The following is a 27,493-nucleotide window of genomic DNA, read 5'->3' as shown; positions in this document are numbered from 1 at the left end:
GTCTCAAGTGAAGACATTCCATGTTGTGATATTAGGATGAGGCTTCTAGAGATAAGTGTTTGAAGCCAGGAAAAGTAGCATCAGCAGGAAGTAGTGCATGTGTAGGCAGCGGTGGAAATATAGAGGATCTGCACCATGGGAACTCAGACTGTGTTTGTTTTTAAATTTCCTTCATGTTAGCACAGCTGTGAGGATGCCATGAAGCAGGACCATGGATTTCCAGGCCTGTGGTAGGGCCCTAGTCCTGTGACCCTGACCATGATCTCTACCCACAGACATGCCTGCTCCTTCCTCCTCGACAGCCCTCAGCCCCTTCCATCAGCACCAGCCACGTGAGCAAGTGCAGAGAAGGCCCTTTGGTTTTTTATAGTTCTAGAGATGCTGAATGCTCTTTGCAGGGCACTGCCCATCCGTCTGCCCTTTCTGTCCACACCCTTACCACACCTTTGGCTCTTGAATAAACTCCTCCATCCCAACTCAGCCCTGTCCCACCTGGAAAGTGCCCTTCTGCCTCAGATGGTTTTGACCTTCTCAGACTTGAGGGTCAGGTCCATGCCAGTCCCACAGTTCCATGATTCCACAAGTTGGCTGCAGAGCTCCCACTACTGAGCTGTGGAGAAGATGAAGTAAAACTCCTTGGAGTGGAGTCCATAGCCTCAAGGCTTTAGACACTGGGTGAGGAAATCCGACATCCAGTGGAAATTTGGAGATTCCCAAAGGCATGAAAGTCCTGTGTTGGGTAGAGCTGGAGAAGCAATTGCTAGAAATCCACCTTAGAAGACGTAACCCAACTATCAAGATCCCTCAGCTATACAGTGAGCTTGAGTTAACCATCTGTGGGTTAATTTCTAAAAGACATTGACATATTTTTCTGTTTCCCAGGTAAGCTGGATATTCCATGTGGGATTTCCCTATTAGATATGATTCCACCATATCCTCTACCCTTCAAATTTCACTATATATATATATATATATATATATATATATATATATATATATATATATATTTCCAGAAAAGAAAGGCAGATTTGTCTTTATCCAAATGACTACAACTGCCTTAGTAACAGTAGCCCTGTGAAGGGTTACCCGAGTGCCAGCTGCTGATCCCTTTCTGCATCCTCAGAGCTGGCTTCATCCTATCCCAGCCTAGGGGCTGCTGAGTGTACTCTCCCGCCACCTCCCAGGGTACCAGGCCTGCCTCCTCCTCTGTCCTGCCTGCTTGCACCTCCGCTGGGGACATGGTGAGCCTTCAAAGCTCCATATCTAAAGATTGGCTATAGGGATTTGAAATTGGACACAAGGATCTCATTCTGAGGTTTGGAAGAGGAATGCCGTTCTAGGATAAGCCTGTCAGAGTGCCTTCAGAGCCGGTGTTGCCTCCAAGCATCTGTGTACATGGCTTGTTTATAGTCACAGAGAGAGGACAATGGTAGTTCACTGTTCCCTGCAAGTGTTTCCAAACAGCTGTCACCAGGGAAGTTTTGACATGACAGTTTCAGAAGGAGCTGGCTTAAGAAAGAGAAGCCAGGTGGCAGCTTTGCATCCCTGGTGTCTGCTTGGTGCTTCAACTGAGCGTGGGCGCTATATTAGTCCAACTCCGCTGTCATAACAAAATACCACAGACTGGGGGGGCTTACCCAGCAGGCATCTATTAATGTATTTCTCACAGTTCTGGAGGCTAGAACTTCAGGACCAAGGTGCTGGCAGGGTTGGGGTCTAGGGAGAGCTCTCTCGTTGAGCTGTGGACGGCCACCTTCTCAGTGTGTGCTCAGTGGCAGAGACAGAGAAGGAGAGTCCTCTGGTCTCTTCTGCTTCTTGTAAGGGCACTAATTCCATCACAGGGTCCTCACTGTCATGACCTTGTGGGACCCTGGTCACCTCCCAAAGGCCCCACTTCCAAAAACCATTACTTTTGGTGTCAGGGCTTCAAAAATGGAGTTTTGAGGGGACACGGTCATTCAGCGCAGAGCAGACACTGTATTTGCCCTTTGACATTTCTCTTCTCTCCTCCTCCTTCCTCAGCCTCCCCACCTTGCCCTTCTTTGGTTCTCTCTGTATATCACAAAAAGACTGGGAGGCAGGCTTCTTGGTGGCAACAATAATGGTAGGATTTATCTTCTTCTCCTTCAGGAACTCCCCGGATGAATGCAGTATGGCCAAAGGCGGGAAGATGGTGGGCAGCCCCGACACTGTGGGCATGAATTATGGCAGCTACATGGAGGAGAAGCACATGCCGCCCCCAAACATGACCACGAACGAGCGTAGAGTCATCGTCCCAGCAGGTCAGATGCTCATACTTCACTCTGCTCAGTCCGCAAGCCACACCTTTCCAGAAGGCTGTTCAGCTTTCTCTTCCCACCTCTGGCTTCCATCATCCTCACTGGTCTAGGGCCATTATTCTACACGGAAGCCAGCAGGAGTCTGACCACCTTTGGTGAAATGTCCCCTGATCTGTGTGTGTATGTGTGTGTGTGTGTGTGTGTGTGTGTGTGAGAGAGAGAGAGAGAGAGAGAGAGAGAAAATGGAAATCTATGAAAAGTGACCACTCAAGGGAAGAATTGCCCTTTTTCTGAGATTATTTGGTATTAAATATTTTTTAGATGAAGTGCTCTTCATACTAGATAGTAGGCTTTAAAAAAAAGAAATTTTTATCCAGCAAAAAATAAAACGCTGGGAGCTATGTATTGCGCGTTCTCAAAATCAAGAATTCCAGCTATCCCTGGCCTGTACTACAGATTCCGAGAACCAGAGTAATTCTTTGCCACAGAAGTAATTCTAAACTCAAACCAAAGCAATAGCTCTGAATTTGAGGAAATGCCAGGAACTAACTTGTTGAGCAAAACTGAAGGGAATGGGAAAGATGAGTTTCACACAGCTTCTCAGAGGAAATGTGCCACATAAAACCAAAAATACCATGGCCACAATAAGAACTTACTCCATGGCAGGGTTTTTGGTAAGCAGTTTGGAGACACCATCTCAGGAAATCTTGGGAAATGGAATTCTTAATCACAATTTCCCTGATGAGGAAAATGGAGCTTCCAGAGGTCAACTAACTTTTCCCAGGGTCTAATAGTAAGAGGCCACGTTAGAGTTCACACAGATCTGCCTGCCCACTTTGTTCTCCTCCTTGAGGTTCTGGGCTCAGTCTTGGCTCCTGACACAGCCCCCGTGGGATCCTCCCTGTCACTCCTTGTGGCTAACCATCTGGTCACCCTGTGGCTCAGTCTCGGGAGCTTGGATTTGCTGCCACTTCAGCCTGAAACCCTTGATTCCAGGTAGCTCTGTCTTTCATCAGGGCTGGGTGCAAACTTCTCCTCAGAGAGCCCTTTCCTGAGGGCTTCTCATCTAGAACCATTCTCAACTCCAGTTGGCTGATCTCAGCATCCTCATCTTCCCTGCCTTATTTGTCTTTACTGTGTTCACTCCCATTGGTCATCATACTGCACATTCATGTGAGTGTTTGCTTTTTAGCTTCCTCCCTCCATACAGCCTCAGCCCCCCCAAAGGCCCAACCTCCATGGCCAACCAGGTGCTGACCTGGAATGCAGTAGGTGTTCAAGTGAATATTAACTAAGGGGAGGATGAGTGAAAGGATATCTATGCATGGGCAAGGTTTGCAAGAACGTGATTCTCCCTTGCTCCAGGGGTCACTAAATGCATCTCTGTGAAGTGTGATGACAAACAGTCCCCTCCGTGGTGTGATTCCCATCCCACTGCCCCTTAGTCTGCATACGCTCACTTTCACGGACTTCTGTCCCCTTCCACATAGACGGCAACATATAGAGGATGTGGCCCAACTTCTGGCGTGGGTTTGTGGACCGGACTTTGCTTTAGGATTGTCACGGGGAGAGGGTGGCTCTCAGCAAACTGCATGAAGCTGATTTGGTGCAGTTGATTGAAAAGCATTATCCTTTGGAGCCGTCCCTCATCTTGAGGCATTTTGTAAGACTTTTACTGGGGACAGCAGAGATGAAGTCTCATGTGTACTTGATGACAGGGACAGAACTGATTTTGATGCTGATTAAAAGGCAGTTGACTTTTCTACAGAAGCCCTGTACTTGGTTTGATCATAGCAGCTGAGCTACTTATCTGAAACCCATTGCTCGCTCTTGGGCTGTAGAATAGAATGTTGTTCCTCTGGGAAAAATATGGATATGCAAATGTCCAAGGCAAGCATCCTGGATGTGTGGTACCTACAAAAGGCTGAGAGCAGTTGTTCCTGGGGAAGAATGGAGGGAAAGGATGGTGTTGCCTCAGACACTATCCGGATATAACCAGGATGAGGTAGGAATGCAAAGGATGTCCATCCATGCCCATCTCACCCGTAGCCTTGTTTCTTAAGAGTGTTGTTCCTCCAATTCAGGCAAAACAAAGCTTTTAGTTCTCTAAGATGGGAGAACCAGTCAAGGTCTATATTGAAGATTCTTGTCTTGGTACTTTAGAGAATCACAGACCCAGGAGGTAATGTGTGGTACCACTTAAACTGTTCACCCACGGGGTCATATTTCTGTCACATCGTCAGTGTGCTTTGAAGTCATCAGTATCATTCCCAGCAGGCACAGACTTGAGGGTTGCTACCTTAAGTAAAATGTTGAGAAAACAGGAGAGATACTTATATGGGGAGGAGGCAAAGAACCACTTTAATGGAGTCAGAGCATCCAGCGTGCCTGCTATTGTATAGTAGCTGCTCATTAAGTGTCAGTTGGATGAGTGGACTGATGGTCGTGCAGATTGGCTCACACTGAAGGTTTTGTGTAAAGACTGGTTTCATCCCCTGAAGAAAGTCCTCTTTCAGCTGTTCCCTCCTTTGGTTGCTTCACGCCAATGCAGGCAGTTATTCAGTTAATAGTGTTTGTAAGAGAGCTAGTGGTGGCTGATTTTGCAAGTTGTGAGTCTTTCAGTTATTGGCCAAGCTTCATGTATGTGTGCTCAGACACACAGATGAACACACACGCCACACACCCACACCCACCTACCCACCCACCCACCTACCCAGACGGCTGCATTGCACAATCCAAATAATTCCCCAATGTGGCCATGAGATTGCAGGCCCTGGGGGCAGCTCTGTCAGCTGCTGCATCTGGACCTTCAGCCCCCACTCCAGGACCCAGGCACTTCTTGCAGGCATAAAGCACTCTGCACACAAATGGAATTCTCCAAATCTGCTTCCACCTGGCACATTGAGTTCCTACTAGTTAAACACATTGATTGACACTCAGAAGGGCAAATCATAAAGATAGCTGAGAACAATGACTTATTTCTAAGCATCTGCTTTTATTTTTTTTAAATATTTATTTATTTATTTGTTCATGATAGACAGAGAGAGAGAGAGAGAGAGAGAGACAGGCAGAGGGAGATGCAGGCTCCATGCCGGGAGCCCGACGCGGGACTCGATCCCGGGACTCCAGGATCCTACCCTGGGCCAAAGGGAGGCGCCAAACCGCTGAGCCACTCAGGGATCCCCTCTAAGCATCTGCTTTTAAAATGCAAATTTTTAAGTCTTGTACAGTTGCAAAAGGTGAGTGTCACTCAGCTCCAAGGTGTCAGCAGGCAGTGAGAAGGGGATGCCTCAATCATTGCATGAAGTGTTCATAGGCTAAAAAGGAAAGTAGTATAGGAGAGATGGCCCAGCTACTCACTCTAAATCTAGAGAAAAATATTCCCTCGAAGAACGAGAAAGTCCTGAGAAAAACACTCAATCAATGAGACCAGCAGACATTCTGGGGAGCCCTGGCTTATGCATGTTGTCCTGGAAAAATTGTATGTGTGTTTCTTCCTCTCACAGTACACTGGTTAGATGGTAAATCACATTTGTGCGTTTTCATCTACCTGTCTATTTGGTGTACATCTGTATGTTTAAGTCTACATCTCATGGAGTTGGGCTGTTCCTGACATGGTTGTAGATCAGAGTGTCATTCAGTGAAATCAGTCTTATGAGGAGCTAGACACGTGTAGCCTGGTGAAATGGCACTTCAGTGGTTGGCTCAGCTGGATTTGGATGTCGACTAGAAAATGTTTCTCCAAGTACAGTCAGAATCACTTGCATCAGGACTCCCTGGGAGACTTATGATTTGAAAATGCACATTTCCAAGTTTCCTGAATCTGGATGTGGGGAGGGTCAAGGATTCCACATTGTTGATGCACTGTTTGGGTGATTTCATGCATAATACGATTTGAGAAGCTCTAATCTAAATAAGAGACTGCGAGTAAATTTTACTTGAGTACACCTTAACTGTTTTTAATGAAGGCAGGCTGGGTTACTTTTTAGAAGAGGGAGTGGCCAGGAAGATAGGAAATAACCAACAATTTCACATTGACATTCCAAGCAATTTAAAAAAATGAAGAGTCGCCCATTTGGTGGGAAGCAATGTAATATTGTGTGACAAAGGTACTCAAAAAATAAAAATAAAATCAATAAAATAAAATAAAACAAGCGGTCATATGTTGAGGCATCCACAGGAAAACCCAGGACAATTAAAGTTACAGAACGCAGTGAAGAGTGGAGGAAGCCTGGAGCTCCATTCTGACAAGCTGGGTCAAGCGCAGTATGAGGCCTGCAGGCATTTGGCTGCATTCCTATCAACAGCCAAGACAACTTGGGCACAATGCAGGCCGCTGACTTCCAAGTGTTCCACGTTTGCCTCATTGAGTCTGTGAACATAGATCACTGTTTAGAAACAAATGGGTCGCCATTGCATGATGGAGCTAGTATTCTAAAACTGGATTTCTCCACATTTCACAGAGCATCTGCCATCGGGGACACTGGCCCTCTGTGTACCAGCTATACCTCTGGTGGTCATTGTAGCTTTTTCCGTATTGACAGTGTACTTGGCAGTGTGCTAACCAGCAGGGCTAACAAAGAGGAAGGCACAGTCTTCATCCACTTTTCTTAAAAGTTGCAAAATGGTGACCAAAATGCTATAGGACCTCAGGTTTTAGCAGCTTACATCATTTTGAAAGATTTTTCCTTTTCACTGTTTTTATTCCCTAAAATGGGTGCAGAAGCATTGGGCATTGGGCTTGTCAAACATTTCTACTTTTTTTCCCCTTTTTTCAACTTAAATTCAGTTGATTAACATATAGTGTATTATTAGTTTCAGAGGTAATTTAGTGACTCATCAGTCAAACATTTCTACTTTTATTGTCTCAATATTCACCTTGAGCACAAACACTCATGGCAATCAGAAGTCTCAGAGATAAAGAGTTGCCACATTCACTTGTTCCCTACATTCATTCATTCACTGAGGCTTACTGTGTTTTAGTCACCATGAATAAAAGCTCTTCTATGATTTAAGACCCCCCCCTTTTTTTTGACCCCCCCCCCCCCCCGCCCAAACACACATGGCTGCAGCTCCTTGTATTATGTCATCTTCAGGCCCTCCACACTGGATCCTTTCTCCTCAATTCATGAAGTATCAGTGAGTATTTGCGAATCTCATGCCTGTCACATAGGAAGTGACCAGAACTGATCAAGAGTAGATAAGACCCATCCACATGAAGTAAGTGGTTCCTGACAAGAGCATATGGGATTAAGAGCTTAAATGACTGGTTCAGACACATGTTTCAGAGCATCTGAGATGAGATGACAATAAACATGACTGTCAAGAGTAGTTTCCTTGGAATCTCATATGATTCCTTAATCTCTTTGCAGCCTCCATCATTTTTCTCTGCCATATCCTGGCCCTGAGTCATATGTTCTCACAGTCTGCATTGCCACAAGCCTATGTCTAGATCCATGTGGTTCCCTCTGATGGAATGCCCTTCCTCCTTTCTTTGCTCACAAATATTTCTTCAGGGAAAATCCACCCTGTCTAGGAAGCCAACCTTAATCTTTTGGCAATTTAATTGCTTCTTTTAAAACATCTAACCAGTTCTTTTATTAGCATGCTTAATTTTCTTTCACATTATATTCTAGAATGCATCTCATATGTACTTAAATCTGCATATACCATTTAATCCCACAAGGATTGGAGATGCTTTGTAGACTAAACTACTGATAAACCTGTGAACCAAATTACTGATCAAAAAGAAATTAGGTATCAGTTTTGAGGCAATTAAAATATTAATGAAAAACCAAAATCACATGAAAGAAGAATGTATCCATTTTGACCACATTTGACCACAAGGTTGGCCAAGAAATTGTAGCCACGCTTCCAGTATGGCTTTGAGCTTCCTGGCAGCCAAAATAAAAAGTCATGTGGGGACATAATCCCTGATTTTACAAAGAAGTTTCACAGGGAAGACAATGTTTTTCTTAATTCTGAATCCCAAATGCAGGATCCCTGGACTTTACACTTGAGGTCCAGTGAGACTGTAGAGGTGACCATATTTCTGACATGATTGCAGCACTGCATTTCACTAGTATGGTCCTTAAGACATCCTTTATGAACAGAGTGAATTACATTAGAGAACAGCTCATTGTGGACAGAGAGCATATGTCCACGGTGAGTCTTTGCTGGTCTGGCTTATTGTAAAGTCAAGATTTTGAGCTCTCAGAGTGGAAGAGGACTCACGTGGCTCTCACATGATTCCTTCTCAATGTGACACCTCCAAGCTGGGCTTCGAAAGCAGGTGAATAACAAGTTATAGAAGAATATCCTCACCAACCTTGGACGGTAAACCTATTTTGTTTGAATCTTGCTAGAGTTAATTAAAGACTGTCTATTCTATTAGATTGCAGGTTGGGGAACACATCTTTTGCATTTTTAATCACCAGACAAAATAGCAGCAGGCTTGTGGCCTGTATGCAGAGGTCAGTAAATGTGCATCTGTTGAGTGAGTGGTAATCTAGATTTAGTTAGCAAGAATCATGGAATCACAGGAGTGGAAGGTATAAGACCCTGGATGATCTTAGCTCAACTTTGTATTATTATTATTTTTAAAGATCTTATTTATTTATTCATGAGACACACACACGCACACACACACACACACACACACACACACAGAGAGAGAGAGAGAGAGAGGCAGAGACACAGGCAGAGAGAGAAGCAGGCTCCATCCAGGGAGCCTGACATGGGACTCGATCCTGGGCTGAAGGCAGCACTAAACTGCTGAGCCACCAGGCTGCCTTCAACTTTGTATCATTAGTCAAGATTCTTCAGAGAAACAGAACCAATGTCTCTCCATCTCTCTCTCTCCTCTTCCCCATTTATTTATTTATTATGAGGAATTAACTCATGTGACTATGGAGGCTGAGAAGTCTCACAGCCCACAATCTGCTGTCTGCAAACTGGAAGCCCAGGAGAGTCAATGGTGTAGATTTTAGTTCAAGTCTCAAAGCATGAAAGCCAGAAACCTGAAGGCAGAAGATCGATGTCTCAGCTCAAAAACCAGGCAAAGGGAGCAAATCGTCCCTTCCTTCCTCCACCTTTTTGTTCCATTCAGGTCCCTAGTGGGTTAGTTGATGTCACCCACCCACACAGGGGAGGGCAGACTGCTCTATTCAGTCTTTCAGTTCAAATGTTGATTTCTTCTGGATACACCCTTACAGACACACCCAGAAAAAATGTTTAACCAAATGTCTGGACATCCCATGATCCAGTCAGGTTGACACATAATGCTAACTATATCACAAACCTCTTCCTTTAAACATGAGAACGTAGAGTACTGGAGAGAAGGGAAGCGCCTCTCCCCGAGATACTTGCACAGGTGGATAAGACCAGAGCCAGTTCCCAGGCTTGTGTTCACATCTACCTACAGAACTTGTAAGAAAGATGACACGTCTTCATGTTATTTTGTCACGCCACTAAACGCTCCCAAGGATCTCTTCCACTATGTCTACATTATGAAATGGGTTTCTATAATCTTCTGTTTAAATTGCTTCTGTGCAACCAAGTCAAGTAACCAGACAAGCAAACCATCTAAACCTTAAATCCGAAGTCAAAGTTAATTATATTCTTACACTATAAGCTGATTGAGGAAACTGTCCCGGGGTTCTTCTATGTGTGACTGAAATCATAAACACAGAAATGATACAGCTGCCATCTGTTGAGTGCACCCTATTGTCAGGCACTGGACCATCCACTTTGTAGAAAAAGGTAATATCTCATTTAAATCCCCAAGCACCCTGTGGTGTAGGTATTATTCATTATTCTCACTTTATAGATAAAGAAACTAAAGATCATTGCTCAGAAAGTCCCAGCCAACAATTAACAACTCTGAGAGCCAGGATTCTAATCCAGTTCTTTCTGACTCCAGAGTCTGAGTTTCTCATTCTTGTGCTACCCTATCAAAATTACCCAGAGAGGGGAATCCCTGGGTGGCTCAGTGGTTTAGCGCCTGCCTTTGGCCCAGGGCGTGATTCTGGAGTCCCGGGATCGAGTCCCGTGTCGGGCTCCCGGCATGGAGCCTGCTGCTCCCTCCTCCTGTGTCTCTGCCTCTCTCTCTCTCTATGTCTGTCATAAATAAATGAATAAATCTTTTTAAAAAAATTACCCAGAGAGGAACACAAGGACATGAAATGGTGAGATGCTCTTGTTGCAGAGATTCTGAAATGGCCTTTTCAAAGGAGACTAAGTAAAGGACAAGATACTAGAGGAGATGTTAAAATAGTCTACTGTGTTGCTCAGGATGTAACCACTACATTTCTGTGATGGAATTGAAAATAACTTAGATTTAGCATGAGTGGCTAGATGGATGTTAATGTGTGGAGAAAAAAAATTAAGTTAGATGATTTGGTTTGGTTTATTCTGTATTTAAGTTACCAGTGGGACATCCACCCACAAGGCAATCTGAGAGCCATTAGGGTTAAAAGTCATTTATCAGGGCTTACCACACCTGGGTTCTAAACTCTGCCATTGTCTCTCTCTGGGACCTGGAAAGTCACTTAATCTTGGTGTTCCTTGGCCTGCAGCTGCACCAAAATACAGATGATGGTAATACCTACTTTGTATGACACTGTATGGATTAAATAAGAAAATACATCTGAAGCACATAAACAATGCTGAGGATATTGTAAGACCTCCAGATATTATAGTGTTTTTTTTTTCTTTCATATTCAAGTCAAGCATTTGGGAGAAATCCTGAGATTTGAGGTCGATCCACAGACATAAGCATGTGGTGTGGGTTGAATTGTGGCCCCACAAAAAAGAAAGGTTAAAGCCCTAACTCCCAGTGCTTTAGGACATGACCTTATTTGGAAATAGAGTATTTTTTTATATTTATTTATCTGGAAGTAGAGTGTTTTTAGATTGAATCAAGTCAAGATGAGGTCCTGGGGGTGGGTCTAATAAAATGGTGTCCTTATTGAAGGGAAACATTGGACACAGACATACAGAAAGGGAGGATGATGTGAAGACACACAGGGGATTTGTAATAATGGCCTTGTAATAAAGGCCTTGTAATAATGGAAGCAGAGATTGAATTGATGGAGCTGCAGGCCAAGGAATACCAAGGATTCTGACCACAACCAGAAGCTAGAACAGACAAGGGAAGAATTCTACACAGATCCCCAGAGGGAGCAGGGCCCTGCTGAACCTTGCTCTCAGATGTTGGCCTCCACAACCATCAGACAACACATTTATGTTGTTTTGAGTCACTTAGTGTACTCTCTAATGGCAACCACTGGAAACTAATGTGCTATGCATGTTGTAGGTAGACATGGGAATAGACAGAAAGTACAGGGGTAAGTATGGAGTGAGGACCATGACAAAACTCTGTGGACATCAATATCTAAAGAGGCAAAGGAAACCCGAGCAAGGAGAAACTTTAAGTGGAACAGGTCAATGCATCTCTAAAACATGATGAGCAAAAGCTGTGTTGTCATGGGATAACCAAGGAGAGGCAACAGGGGGAAGAAATGAAGGAAAACAAAATCCTGAAACTAGTTAATCCACTCAGGAAGAGCTGAGAATGACTCCATCCAGTGAAGTATTTGGCGTGTCAGAATGTCAAAGATATGTTTAGAGCCCAGCAAAAATAATTTAGTCATGTGTTATGAATAAAACACTTAAATGAAATTATTGATTCTCAAGCAGGCTAAAGATAGCCATATTTCCTTATAGTGTTTGACTCTTTTGTAGGGTATTACATGATTAACATGTACAATTAATTTTTTGACAGTTAATAAATGCATGAAACAGAGCATAGCATGAGCTAGGCTGACCGGTACATTGGAAATGGAAAAGTTTTAAATAGGTAAAAAAATATGCCGAGAAGACTCTTGGGCCTAGTAAAATGTTGAGCTTAAGAGAGACTTAAGGTGTTCCTCTTAAAGAATACCTGGAAATGTAGCATGGAATCTGACATCTTTTATATGTCTAACTGTGGGGGAAAAAGTCAGTGAATTCCTTAGCAACTCAAAACAAGGAAGGAACTGAGAACAGAGTATTCCTCTGTCCTTTTGTCACCTGGCTGTCACAGGTGACGTGTATGGGGGTGGGATACCAGTGTCTCTCATTCAGAGATTTAGGTCTTTAAGCAGCAAGAGATGAGGTCTTGGTCTCGGTCTTATGCAAAGCAAGGAGTGGGACTTGATCTCTCTCTATGTACATATGCACACAACTGTGTTTTCCAGCAATCCTAGGCTGAGAAATTAAGCATTGAAAAGTGGTCGTAGGCTAATGCCCACCTCCGACACCTGACTGAAGTATGTATGTGATCCTCCTGGAGAGACACATCTTCAATCCAAACTTTACAGAATATTCCTGCAGAGAAAGCTTCACTGTAAAATGACTCTGTGACTCCAAATTACAAAAACAGGAAGAAGCAATCTACCTAGAGCAGGAGTCAGCAGAAACGACAGACAACATGATGAAGCCTCAAGAATGTTAGATAATTGAAGCATGGGATTGAGACTATAAAGTAAGTAGGTTTAAAAGGGGTTAAACACACAGTAGAAGGAACTAGAAATAGAGGAGCAAGACATTATGGAAAAGAACAGATACTTTTGTTTGTTTTTTTGTTTTTTAAAAATATTTTTATTTATTCATGAGAGACAGAGAGAGAGAGAGAGAGAGAGAGAGAGGCAGAGACACAGGCAGAGGGAGAAGCAGGCTCCATGCAGGGAGCCTGATATGGGAGTCGAACCCGGGAATCCGAGATCGTGCCCTGAGCCAAAGGCAGACACTCAACCACTGAGCCACCCAGGCATCCCAAGAACAGATAATGTTGAAGAAGCAGCATGAAAATTCCTAGAAACACAAAAAAGGATTTACAAGTTATCAGGAACTCAGTAGGTGGGTTAAACAGTTGATTTGAAAAAGTCGAAGAGTGAATTAAGGAAAGTAGACTTGCAATTGATTTCAGGGTGCAGATCACTGATAAAGACATGGAATTTATGAGCAAAGGTCAAGGGCAGGGAAGGGGCTCGTGATAATGTGCTGAATCTAATAGAAGTTCCAGAAAGGAGGGAGTAAAAAGAATGGACAAGATGAAATATTTGAAGAGATAAAATCTGACTTGGGGCACCTGGGTGGCTCAGTGGTTGAGTGTCTGCCTTTGGCTCAGGTCATGGTCCCAGGGTCCTGAGATCGAGTCCCGCTCGGGCTCCCTCCAGGGAGCCTGCCTCTCCCTCTGTCTATGTCTCTGCCTCTCTCTCTCTCTCTCTCTGTCTCTCATGAATAAATAAGTAAAATCTTTTAAAAAAAATCTGACTTTTCAAAATTTATGAACAAGACCATTTTCCATATACAGGAAGCAGAAGATAGAAAGAGATAAATAAGAATAAGTACACACTAATCATATTCTGGCAAGACTGTAGAACACCAAAGACAAAGAACTTAAAAACCAGCAAAGAAAAAAGACTATTTGAAAATAATGACAGTTGTAAGGACAGCAGACTTCTCCACAATGACACACAACACTGAGGGCAGTAGAGAAAAATATTCAGTGAGCTAGGAGAAACTGACAAAATTCTAGCTCTCTTCTGGGCTCTTAACTTTTTTTTTTCTGCCATAGACTCATTTAGTAGCTTCTTGAAGCCAATGGGCTCTTTAGAATAAACTTCAGAGGAATATGATTTAAAAAAAAAAAACTTTATTAAGAGTGCATTATAATCCATTCTGTAAATTGTGGGGAGAATAAAGATACTCTCAAACAAAAGTCTGAGTTTGTTGCTAACCGACCCTCACTTCAAGAAATAACAGAAAATCTAATAAAGAAAGTAGATCCTAGAAGAAAGGAATAAGATACGGAAATGAGAGCAATGAAATTAGTTGAAATAAGAATAGCTCTAGAGGTGCCTGGGTGGCTTAGTCGGTTAAGTGTCTGCCTTCAGTTCGGGTCATGATCTCAGGGTCCTGGTATTGAGCCCTATATTGGGCTCCCTGCTCTGTGGGGAGTCGACTTCTCCCTCTCTCTCTCCCTCTGCCTGCTGCTCCCCCTGCTTGTGCGCTCTCTCTCTCTCTCATTCTGTCAAATAAATCTTAAAAAAAAAAAAAAAAAAGAATAGATCTAAAGAGAAATGGCTATAGAGTAACAACCACAACCTCCTAAGTAGGGAGAATAGCAACAGAGTAGAATAAAAACACTGGATAATATCATCATTCAAGATTAAGGATGATCATGATGAGAGTTCAAGACTTTTAAATTCCTTGCTTTCTTTGGGAAAGGGATAAATTTGGTGATTAAATTTGGATTTTGTTAAAGAGTAACAAGTAAAGAAATAGAACTTGAATGTTAAACAGCCAGACCAGTAGAGAAAGGAAAAAAAAAAATGAAGAAAAATCGATAAATTCAATAAGACGCTTACGAAGGAGGAATAAAGAACATATAAAGCAAGGTAAATAAAAAGAACACAATAAGGTGGCAGAAATCAGATCAGTAACAATACATATAAGTAGACCAAAGTTGCCATTAAAGAGAGAGTGATTAGATTTAAAAGAAAATACTCGAAAGTCAATTAAGTACTGTTTACAAAAACATTAACACAAAGAAAGGATGACAGCAAACAGATGGAATAAGATGTACTAGTCAAATTCTAATCAAAACAAACTTGACAAAAGTGGAAATAGCAGAAAGCACTACTGGAGATAATTGAGTTACATTCATGAAAACTACATGACAATGATGAACTTGTATATACATAGTAACATAGCCTCAAGATATGTAAAGAATTGTAAAGAGAAAAAGACAAATCCACTTTAGGTGAGAGATTTTAATTTGCCTTTCTCAGCAGCTGATAGATCATTGACCAAAAAATTAGGTATCCATTATCAATTTTAATCCAATGATTTGAGGAAACCTCTACCTAACAATGAGAGAATATGCATTCTTTTTAAACTCTCAAGGGGCATTTGCAGAAATTGCAGAAATTGGCCATTCAATAGGCCACCAAAAAAGAACAACCAGAATCAAAGAAAATCAGTGTTATATAGACCTCATTCACTGGCTAATTCACTAATTCAAAAAAAATTAGAGATCAAAGCTATCAAAATGGTAACTGAACCTCATCTATAAATTAGGAAATTAAAAGGTTCAGAAACAGAATCCAGTGTAGGCTTCTTTTTTGTTTTTTAAAAGATTTTATTTATTTATTCATGACAGACACACAGAAAGGCAGAAAGACAGAGGGAAAAGCAGGCTCCCTGCAAGGAGCCCGATGTGGGACCCGATCCGGGGACCTGGGACCATGTCCTGAGCCAAGGAAGGCAGATGCTCCAAAACGCTGAGTCACCCAGGCGTCCACCAGTGTAGGCTTCTTGAGTTCAAATTTCAATCTGGGGTAAAGTAAAGCCCAAAATGAAGCCAGTTCTCTCTGTTGAGCCTACTTTGTGAATGTAAAGTCTCTCCCTAACAAGAGGCAAAATGTTAAATCTTATTTTTGCAGGCTTTTGAGTGTCTTGGACAGCAGATTGGCAGACTTGCCCAGGGCCTGGTTTTATAAACAAAGACTTCATAGGATTGTGATATGGCTTAGAGGTACAATTTGTGTCGATATTTGTTCTTAAACAAGGGTGATTTTTCTATCTGGAAGCCAATATTTTACGCTGGTATTCAAGAAAAATGACACTAGGGCTTATATTCTCACCAGTTTGACTCTTGCTTAACCTGACTTTTATTCGTTCCTCTAGGGGGTCTCTGACACAGAATGTTTGCCCACATGAGGTATTCTATTTCGTGAAGATTCAGTACGTCTTTGGCAATGCAATATCCTTTTGCCTGATTTAAATATCTACTTAATATTTTCCTGGCATCAGTGGAACGCTACTAGGTCAGAAAACAGTTTCAGGGAAATGTAAAAATAATTTCAACCCTCTACCCACACACCGCTTGCCACCCCCCAACCCCAGCAGTAATTTAAATGGTGCAACTCCTGAACTCTATGCTTCGCCTTTATTATTTTTCTTTTCATTTCAACTTACCGAAATAGCCTTCGTAAAACTTGTAGTTATTAACCATGGAATCAAAGATACAAATAAGAGGCTTCAGAGACTGAGGACTTCTTTTTCCCTTTTCCCTTGGAGTATGGGGTTTACCATTTTGATGTCCATGAAATGTGGACTGATGACACAGCTATTTTCAAAACAATTGGCCCGGAGGCTGAAAACAAAACAACTTATCTTCAGTGGTTCGTGATTCATCTGACAGAAGCACCTCCAAAAGCTTCTCAAAATAAAGCGTAAATCAGACTTTTGTGCTTAAAGGAAGAGGCTGGCCCTGAGATAGGAGATTGTTTATTCCATCTCAGCAGAGTTTGCGATGTGAAATCCACTGTGTGGATGCATTATTTCTCTGCAGTGTTATTGTTGGCAAAGTGCTTTCACATACATTATCTCATTTACTTTTCTATTCCCCTAACATTTCACTTAATTACCCACAGAAAAAGAAAACAAAATCCAGAAAGGTTAGCATTTACATCTAGTAAATCGTTGAATCAGAACCCAAATATTGGTATTCTGGCTCCCAATAAAGCCTTTTATTTTACCACCGAGGTTGCTGTGCTTGATGTAATTGTAATTTGATTCCTCAGACATTTTCAGTGACTCTGAAATTCCTGAATCATAAAGTTCAGGCTTCTTAGCAAGATACTGAAGGCTCCCTGTGATGGTACCCCAACTTTCATCTCCGTCCTCCTGTGTTTGTGTGCCCCCTCTCAAGCCCTCTACTCCAGCCACACCCAATTTCTCACTTCTCCCTCAACACCTCAGGTGTTTCATGTCTCTGCGGGCATGAAGCTGGGCTCTCGCTGTTCCCCTAAACTAAAGGGCTTCTCTGCTTCTGTCACCCGAATCCTGTCAAATGCTTTTCATTTATGTAGTCTCGAGCAAAGCCTTTCTGGTGAAAACTCTGCCTTTTCCCTTGGTAGGTCTCCTTTTCCTTGTCTCCTCTGGATCCTTCTAGCTTGAGTTAATTAATCTTAGACCTCATTTGATGGGAGTCTTGCTTTAGGTCCTTGAATTCTGCATGTTGTTTCATAGAAGAAGGAATAGCCGGCTTCATCATGAGGTCAAGTGATGGGTCCTGAGCCCCACTGGTCTCTGGAGGCCGAAGGTATGGAATGGCACACCTAAACGTAGCTAAAGGTGATGCCTTGGCTGGGGTTAATTCTGTGGCTCCCTCCTGTTTCTCCTTTGTATGCATAGTTGGGGATAAGGGAAGGAGGTAAGGTCTGTTGAATCTTGTGGGACCTTGTGAGCCCCCTTCTGTGATGGCAGAATGGGACAGAAGAAGACAGCTTTGCTAATATACCATGAGCATGGAGGAGACCCTAGAGACTACTGGGGTGTCTGGAGTTGAAGAGAGAGCTGGGACCGAACATACTGACCTGAACTCTACAAAACGCTGCCTACCGCTGCAGCATCCATGCCTGGCCTTGGTAGCTGGGGAAGGTGGGGCTCACTGTGGGACTATCATTGGTGCAGGATTCGGGCTTGCAAGTCTTGTTGTCACTTCCCTGCCCAGAGGGTCATTATAAGTGCTTATCCCTCAAGAGCATCAAGAACTGATCCCCAAAGGAGGTGGTGAGGGAAGGTAAGGGATTAAGAAGGGGCTAGTTCTGCATGCAGTGGGTGTGTTTAGGCACAGGCATGGGGCAGTGGTTCAGGAGATGGCAGGCAGTAGTGTGTGGTTGTAGGATGACAGGATGGGGAGTGGTTAGCATGACATCCCATGAAGATACTGGGGTCTAGCAAACTCAGGCTTCTGTGCTTCATGTTGAGGTGATTGGGCTTGTCCCTTGAAAAGTATTCTCTGTTATGACACCTCCAGAGTAGGTCTGGAATAATGGCACCCCATGAGTAGGTCAGAAAGGACCATCCTTATTTACTCTATCATATAACCATGGTTTGTTTTTCTATTCTTTGCTTATAAACTTGTAGGGCAGGGATGCAGAGATCCATTCCTAAAAAGATTCAGGAGTAATACAACTTTGTGTAACTTTATTCTTTTTGAATGAAACAATCCCCATTAATAAACTGTATAAGAAAGTGAGATTAAAATAGTATGCCCTTGAAAGCTTTATAAAAACACTTTAACAAACATATATGTATATAAATTCTTTGTTGGGGATCCTTGGGTGGCTCAGTGGTTTAGTGCCTGCCTTTGGCCCAGGGTGCAATCCTGGAGTCCAAGGATCGAGTCCCACATAGAGCTCCCTGCATGGAGCCTGCTTCTCCCTCTGCCTCTCTCTCTGTCTCTCTCTCTCTCTGTCTCTCATGAATAAATGAATAAAATCTTTAAAAAAATAAAATAAATAAATAAATTCTTTGTAAGATCTTGTTTTGATTTTGAAACAGAGCAGCATACGTTTTTATAAACAATTTTTAAACCTAAGTATTATATGTCTATTGGAGAGAAAATACAGTTTAGTGAAAAAAAAAAAATCTCCATCACCTTCTCCCCAGAGACGACAGTTGACATCTTACTGCCAAGCTCTCCAATATTCTTTCTGTGGTTATATTTACATTTCTTCGCCAACAATAATTATGCTTCAGTAATGTTTTCAAAGGTTTCAACTTAATCCACTTTAAGCATTTTTTCATATCAATAGATTCAGCAGTATGATTTTCATTTCAAAGTATCACAGGAATATCCCTAAATGTGCTGCAACTTAACTAGTTTTCTTTGGTTGGACATTTAGGGTGTTTCCAACGTTATGCTATTATAAACAGCACTACAAAGGACATCCTTGAAAATAAATCATTGCGCACATCCTCTATTATTTCCTTACGATAAATTTCTAGAAGTGGAATTTTTAGTTGAGAGACGATGCACACATTTTTTTAAAAGACATTTCAAATGTATTGCTGAATTGTTTGTTGGAAAGGTGGTAGCGATTTATAGTCATGCCAGCAGTACGAGAGAATAGCCATTTCACCAACCCAAAGTGAGAATGTTCGTAATAAGAACAATGCAGGTCTGAGGAATTGGCCTCTGGGGTCTTGCCCATAGGTCTTCGAAAGGAAAACTGAATGAGCCATGATAGTCCTGGGCTTAACAAGGGAAACCAATTAACAGTGTACCAAGGGACCACAGAGAGATTAGACTTCTCTTTTTGGCTGTTTTCCTAAGATGTCATTTTACCATTTTAACATGAAGTCCATGACTTTTGGGAAGATGTTTATATATCATTTTTAGAATATCTAGTTATACCATTAGGAGAAGAAAACGCAATTTCACTCTGGACTGATTTCTAGGAAGTAGATGCTCCTCCCCCCCCCCCCCCCAAAAAAAATAGTCCTTCTAAGTTGTTAAAGGCAAAAACAAAACAAAACAAATATGAAGGGTTTGCCTAATACCTCATGGTGGGATTTAAAGAAATGACCCGAGAAGGCTGGCGGATGGGAAGACCTTCTGTCTGAGAGCCTGTGACTCCTCTGCGTAGAACCTAGGGGCATGAGGGCTTGAATTGAAAGGATCCATGTCTGCATAATGAGGAATTGTGACAGGCCATGAGCAAAAGAAGAAAGAAGGACCTTCTATGAAAATAGTCTAGAGTTTTGACCATTTTCTCCCCCAAGGTCAAATCCCAACATAATGGCAAAAGAGCCATCTGAACTTAATGGTAGACAAAGCTAACCTCCCGTGGATACACTCAATTTTCACACACTAACAAAGTATCTCCGCGTGTTTGAATTACACAGGGATGTGCGCACCTTCCTGTCAACACTACCATTTCAGTTTCTGTAGATGGCACAGAATCAGAGCTCTCCTGGGTTTTCAGATTCTGTACACTGGTGGCTGGTTGAGAATGTGAGTGTTACAAAATTGGTTGAAATCCTAACCAGAAAAATGGAACATGTGCCTGCCCTACAGCCCAGCAGTTCCACATCTGGGTGCTCCCCTCAGGCCAGCACTTCCCTGTGCTTAACCTGCATGCGGATCATCTGAGGATCTGATGAAAATACAGGTGGGGAGCGGCACCTGAGATTCTGCTTTTCGAAGTAGGTCTCCCAGGTGATGTCAACGCCTCAGTATCCCAGGACCACACTCCAAGCAGTGAGGCCCATGGGTCGATGGTCTGAACCTCACTTGCACCTAAGAATTACCTGGGGAGCTTTTGATAGTTCTGATGCCAGGGCTGCCCTCCAGCAGAATTAAGCTAGAATCTCCTGGGATGAGACCAGGCTCAGTGCTCCCATCCCCCGTGACTCCAGGGTAGAGCCAGAGCTGTGGACCAAGGCAGATGCCTTCACATGTGCGCGGGAAGGGAGGCACTCAGACGTTCACTGGTCTGTGCGGGTGGTGGTGCCCAAGAGCTGCTTACCCAATTGAACATGTGTTAACTTGAACCCATCTTGAAAACACGGTGGTGGGTGCCAAAAGAAAATCAGATACCATTCATGTTAAGTTTAAAAACACAAACAATACACATAGTTGATACGGTAACAGTATTCAAATACACATAGAGATGATGCATGCATCAAGTCCAGAATGGTGATTGCTTCTGGAATGTTCAGGAGGGGAAAGCGAGGGAGTGGATTCTATTGGATTTGAATCCAATCTTTCAGTTAAAAAGATATGAAACATTAGGGTGTGAAAGGGAAGGGGGAGGGGAGGCAGAAGGAGAGAGATGGAAAAAGGAAGGAAGGGAGGAAGGCAGGGAGGGAAGAGGCGAGACCTCTGGTGCTGTGACGATCTGGCTGCTTCTCCCTGTTACTGCTCTTTACTTCTGGAAACTTGAAGTCTCTCCCAACAGCACACAGCATGTGCCACTCCTGAGTAGCCTGAAACACTCATAAGATCAAACAAGCTTCTAAAGCTATTAGCCATGAAGTGATTCAAAGGGATGACTTATCCCTACACCAGATTCTCACTCATGATCAGAGCATCTTGGCATGCCCAACCTCTAAGGGTCTGTCCTAAGAACCAAGGTCAAGGCTCTCATTTACATATAAAACAGACACGGAAGAAGCAGTCTCTGGGGGTTGCAGCACACTGAGAGACCCTGGGATTTGAACTCTGGGTTGCCCGAGTGTCTCCCATCTGCCAGTATTTGGGGACCTTGAATATCCCTCTACCCGGACTGTTCCTGTGGGGGCAGTTCCGGCTGTATTTCCATGGGGATTCTCCCCAGGGCTGTGCCATCTGGGATCCCACGGGGTCCCCTCCCATATGTGGCATTGCCTGCATGCCTTGGGGTGTTTGCTGCAGCTGTGGAGTGAGAAAGTCCCCCAGCCCTTCCCCTACCCCTGCAGCGCCAGCTAGGTGCAAAACCAGAGTTTCTGCGGGAAAAGCAAGTGACTAACTGACAGCTCTCTCCTAGAAATGCTAGCTCATCAGAGGTGTTAGGGTTTTGGTTTACCTACACTTTACTTCCAATTTTGTGGTCAGGAGTCTTCAGTATTTTGTACAAATACTTTCTGGTGTGACAGTAATTAACACCTTTCCCATGTGTGTTGTGAACTCTATTTTCATATAAAGATGCCCATGGTTTAATAAGGAAAGAAAGTTGCCATTTTTTTTTCATTTTTAAATACATAAAAGTAGGGACCCCTGGGTGGCGCAGCGGTTTAGCGCCTGCCTTTGGCCCAGGGCGTGATCCTGGAGACCCGGGATCGAATCCCACGTCGGGCTCCTGGTGCATGGAGCCTGCTTCTCCCTCTGCCTGTGTCTCTGCCTCTCTCTCTCTCTCTCTCTCTGTGTGACTATCATAAATAAATAAAAATTAAAAAAAATACATGAAAGCAAAAGTAAATGAAAAAAAAAAAAAGAATAATAATAAAAACAATCCATCCCCAAGTGAAACTTTCGATTTCCCGAGCAACCAGGGGGCCAAGTGGTGGGAATAGTCCTAGGCTTTCCAGAACAATTCACTTTAAAGGCAGTGATCTCTGCCTGTTGGGTCAGTTGTGTTTTTATCTTTCCCCCAGACACCTTGTGACAGGTCCCTGAGCCTGGCTGGAGGCTCTTCTCCTGGGACAGTGGGGGGAAAAGGGGCCGCTCTGGAAAGCTGCGACTGCTGGGGGCCCCGCCTGGGACATGACTCTGCCCTGGGAATGTGTCCACAGGAACTGATGGGTTATGCTCCTTCCCCTTTCAGATCCCACGCTGTGGAGCACGGACCACGTCCGGCAGTGGCTGGAGTGGGCAGTGAAAGAATACGGCCTTCCGGACGTTGACATCTTGCTGTTCCAGAACATTGATGGAAAGGAACTGTGCAAGATGACCAAGGACGACTTCCAGAGGCTCACCCCGAGCTACAACGCTGACATCCTTCTCTCCCACCTGCACTACCTCAGAGAGAGTAAGATGGTCCCCGCTCGGGGCAGAGGTCACTGTCGTGCTGGTTCTGGCTAACCCGAGTGGAGAAGGTTCAAAACAGTTTGTTGACAGCTTCTTCCTGTCCTAGTAGTTCTCAGTTAGGGTCTGAGAGGACCAAATGCTTACCAGGCCGTGATTTAGGTGAACGTGGTAAGAAGCAGCCAGCGCGTGCCCCAGGAGCCCCAAAGTCACATTGGCTTTCAGCTGCCTCCACCAGGGTCACGTCCAGCAAGAAGACCACATGGCAGAGGGAAGCAAAGCTTTGTCTGGTCACACATGACTGAGTCTCCGTGGTGCCCCACCCCGAAATAGCAACAGACGGAAAGGCCCCTCTCTGATGGGATTAGGGGGTTTATCCTCCCTAAGGCTAAACTGGGTCTCCCCTAGATCCCACCTGAACACAGGTTTCCGTTTGGGATCGTGAGATGTGGCTCACCTGACAATGGGAATGGCATATTGGCAATCGGAGGCATGAATTCACGAAGTTTGCTGCATGCTTTAATGTTTCAGGCATCAAGCATGGTTAGCGGGAGATGGAAGTAGCGCAGTAGTTGGGGGTTGTGAACTCTGGTGTAAATGCTTTGCCTGGCATCTCCATCACTCATTCCCTGAATTAAATATGGGCCCACCTAGGTTTTAACACGCTAACAAGCAGCAGGGCCATGGAGAGATTTCCAAGCAGCCCACGATACTAGGGTGGGAGTGGGGAGGTGTTTTTCTTCCTTTTCTCTTCTTTTTTTAAAAGAAGGTAATTCTCTCTTTTTTTTTTCATTTTGATGTTGCTTTTTTGTTTTGTTTTGTAGCTCCTCTTCCACATTTGACTTCAGATGATGTTGATAAAGCCTTACAAAACTCTCCACGGTTAATGCATGCTAGAAACACAGGTAATGCTGGCCCCGCCCCTACCCCACAGGACAAACGTAGGGTCTTGGCTCCAGGTCGCATGCTCTCAGGCTGGATCGCAGGACCCTCAGAGCGGTCAGGAAGACAGAACACAGGATGGATGAGGGCTTCTGGCTGCGCAGGAGGCTCTGGCTGCTGGAGGAACCAGCGCCTACAGGCAGGGGGTGCCCCTTGGTTTCCGAGCACGCCCCCCTCCCCTTGACCATCAGAGGACTTCTTGTAACAGAGCCGTGCAGAACTAGCCTTTAGCCATGGCCTTAGCTCACGTTGGCTGGATTATAATCTGCTGCTGTTTGTCCTCAAATATACGCTGTGCTGACTGTAGACACTAAAAGCATGTTCAATATAAAGGGGCCCTTAGTATTCCTCCCCCCGCCCTTTTCATTTTTGTTCTTAAAGGAATGTGTCTCAGGACAGGCAGTTTTTATTTATTCCTTTTAGGAAAAGTTTCAGGACATTTCACTTGTCTCGAGTCGAATCTTCTTGCACAGACTTTGGACATTGGCAAAAGGCAGCAGGAAGGAACGCTCATTGGTCACTTTCTATGAGCTTCTGTCGAAAGGGAAGCCGCGTTACAATTTTGGAGGATATGAAATTGGTTACTAACCCAATACTGCTGTTCTGCCTCTAACCACAGATTCTGCGTTTTCTTTATTTATTGCCTGAGCCTAGTAGAGTCTAACAGGATGCTTCGTCCCTGCTAACCTCCCCCCCCCCGCCCCCCACTGCCCTTATAGTAGAAGTTGGCTTTCTGCAGATGATGTGCTCCCGGCTGGCATCCACTGTCTCCCTCCAGATAGAGACCACTACAGAAGCATGGCCACAGGCTGCTCACCCCGCTGTTTCAGCTGCAGGGACCCTGTGCCACCACCCAGGCTAGGGGGGAAAGCTTCACATTCTGGCAAGGCTTGGGTAACCCACTCGTAAGCAAGTTCTTGGCCAGCCTCCCATGGAAGTACAGCAGTGTTCCAACCATTTGCCAGTTTACTTTATAATGTGTAATGTGAGTGAGTCCAGGTTTGAGTGTTACAGTGAAATTGCTGCTTAATCTTGGTCCTCAATATTCAGAACTTTGCGCTTTTAATGTAAAGTAAGGAAGAAAATGCTTTGAGTCATGAGTGCGCCTCTCAAGGCTGATGTGTGCAAATTCTATCTATCGCATCAGCCTATTCTTGACCTTGTGGCCAGGAATAACAAATAACTTAGACAAAGTAATTTCCTTCTCTTAGGAAACACCTTTGGGCTATCCACAGTTTCTGATAATTTCACAGTTGTTTAAAAAATGTATAACAGGGAGTGAAAGTTTCAAGAAAGCTCTGCTTTTGTGACTGTTGTCACTGTTAAACATCAAAGCAGTCAGAGAACAGGACGACCAATTCCAAATGGACTGAACTGCAGAAAGGGATTTTTTTTTCTGCTCACAACAGGGGCATTGATAGAGAGGAGGGGAAACATGCCTCTGAATAGAGATGTGGAGTCACTTTTAATAAGATCCATATATTCTTTGGCAAAATTTTTGCAATTCTTTGGTATGACTTTCTTTGCAAGGGCTCTGTAAAATGTTTTATGGATTTTTATGAATTTAAAAATGCAAAGATACACCATATAATTTTTTTTCTTAATAAGATGAGATTGCTGGTGGGGCTAGGGTGAGTGGGTGGGGACAAACAGATGGGCTTCAGCAAGAAGCTATAAAATCAAAACACAAGACACTATAACAAATGGGGCACAGCTTGACGTCCACTTCCGTAGTCAGAATCCACTTCTGCCCCAAGTGCTCGTCCCTTCCTCCTGAAGTCTGGAACAGCAGGATAGAGGGGCTCACCTCCCTTTGGTGTCACAGGGCAGAGTAGATTTGACACTGTTGCTGAGATCAACAACCACAGCTAAAGACCTTCACATGTTTTGTCTTTCCTTTCGTCTGCAGGGGGTGCAGCTTTTATATTCCCAAATACTTCAGTATATCCTGAAGCTACGCAAAGAATTACAACTAGGCCAGGTACGAAAACGCCCCTGTGTGATCTGTTCCTTGAGACACATCCCAGGATGTCCCGTGAGATCCGTGACCTAAGTCACGTGAGTCAGAGGGAGCGGATCCTGGGTCTGAAGGGAGTCTGAGAAGTCTCATACTGCCTCTGGATCGGGAGCCTAAATTCGATCCGACCATTTCATTCAAAGATCACACCGAAGGTCCCTGACTGCAGAATTCAAAACAGATCAGCCCTTTAACTAGCTGCTTTCAAAGACAGACGGGCAAAGACGGCATGTGGATGCCTGGCAGTCAGGAACCCGTCTGCTCTCGAGGTGATGGAAGGATTTACATCCTTGGGCGAACACGCAACGCACAAGGCATCCCCTTGGTGCTAGTGGCGACTTCCCAGCATGTCCCAAGAGCCAGTCATACAGGGCAGAAGCATGCGATAGAATTTACATCGGACCCATACTTTACGTCTTTCCTGATGATTTCTCTAGGTAGTTGATTTATGTACCATTTACAGAAAGTACATATTATCAAGTGCTTGTTAGTGACGAGCACAATATTACGTTTTGGGAGTGTGAGGATGAGCTAGGCTTCAGGAAGCATCCCACCTTCAGAAAGCTGGCCTGTTCATTCCACAGATGTCCAGGCGTGCTTCCTGTATGCCAACCACGGAGGGTACAATGGGATCCAGCTTACAGGCGCACGTACGTGCTTTGCCCGAAGTTCTAGATGTTTCAGTAGAGCCACCTAGAGCCAGAGATAGATGCACACACATAAGCATTTAATCATAAGAGCTAGCATCAGAGCCGGAGACAGACACGTACATGTGAACGTCTAGCCTGAAGCTCCCGCCTGACGGTGGAGGCGCCACCTCTAACAGCAGAGACTGTAGGAGCAGGAGGGCTTGCAAATGTACCTCCCACGAAAGGAAGAAGGATGCTCTCCAGAGGAAGGGCCACATGCTGATGGAGGATTAGATGTGTGCCAGGTGGAAAAGGAGGAGAAGGGTATGCACGGTGTAGACCTGTCTCCTCACCAGGACTTGAAATGATAACCTGCCAGCCTTCTACTGAGGATGTGGCCATTCAGGGCACTGGGCTGGTTTTTCCATATTCATTCGTGGATCATGTCTTCCTAGACCCAAGCTGTCACCCTTTGACCTCTGGGTCATGTCCAGAACTCATTTTGAATTCGTCCAGGGCACTAAGCTTGGCACCACTCTTTCCAGTGAGAAAGACGGGATCATTGAGCTAAATAGCAAGAGTGAAGAAGCTTTTTAGCATTGCTCCCACCCCGACACTGCCCTGTTACAGCCATACTGCCTTCAGGCTGGCGATTATCCTCTTCTCTAATCTTGGATGAAGGGTTTGGCCCACTGCTCCCAGGGATCGTGGCGGAAAGGCTTAGCCAAAGTGCTCAGTTACCTCTGCCATTGTAGAGATGGCCTAGGCCATTTAATAGGGAACAAGACCCAGGATCCAGAGTGAACTAGACTGTGAAAAACCCTGCTATTTACCTCTAATAAATGCATCCTTGGGAAAACAAACAGAAGTATAGGAAAATCACAAAGATTTTTGTGAGCATTTAAAAAATATTTCCAAAACAACAACAAAAAACAATAACAACAACAACAACAACAAACATTTCCATCCATACTTAAAAAAAAAAAAAAAAAGGAACTTATCTAAAATGGTGGGCCAGGGCTTGTTTGCTTGCTTGCTTGTTTGTTTGAAGCTGCCTCATAGATGCCTCTGACTAAGTCACAAAATCCAGGGATTGTGAGCTAGTGTGGGAGTTTGGTCAAAAGGCCACAACATTAGCCAAATCCATTGATAAAGCCCAGTGGTCAGACCAGCTAGCTGGTTGCTTGTTGCTGCATAGGACAGTGGATCCTGGAACCACTTCTTTTTCATATTTTCGGACATAGTAGATTTGGAAAATATGGCCTCCCAGGTGTATAGAGAG

The 27,493-nt window shown here is 44.0% G+C and overlaps 1 protein-coding gene across 7 annotated transcripts in view; it reads left to right on the top strand.

Annotated features, from left to right (window-relative positions):
* The window catches only part of ERG (ETS transcription factor ERG), a 186,149-nt gene that overhangs the window by 143,400 nt on the left and 15,256 nt on the right, over positions 1-27,493 (top strand). For 6 of the 7 annotated variants that reach the window (XM_025449910.3, XM_025449911.3, XM_049104737.1 and 3 more), the window contains 4 exons: positions 2,131-2,282; positions 22,424-22,627; positions 23,448-23,528; positions 25,475-25,546. In XM_025449910.3, the coding sequence (XP_025305695.1) occupies positions 2,131-2,282; positions 22,424-22,627; positions 23,448-23,528; positions 25,475-25,546 (509 nt within the window). The remainder of the gene's footprint in view (positions 1-2,130; positions 2,283-22,423; positions 22,628-23,447; positions 23,529-25,474; positions 25,547-27,493) is intronic. The other variant, XM_035709181.2, reaches the window with a different exon arrangement.

The sequence above is a fragment of the Canis lupus genome, chromosome 31 (assembly GCF_003254725.2).
Source record: "Canis lupus dingo isolate Sandy chromosome 31, ASM325472v2, whole genome shotgun sequence".
NCBI lineage: Eukaryota > Metazoa > Chordata > Mammalia > Carnivora > Canidae > Canis > Canis lupus.
Note: the sequence above shows the minus strand (reverse complement) of the source record. Positions and strands in the feature narration are given on the sequence as shown.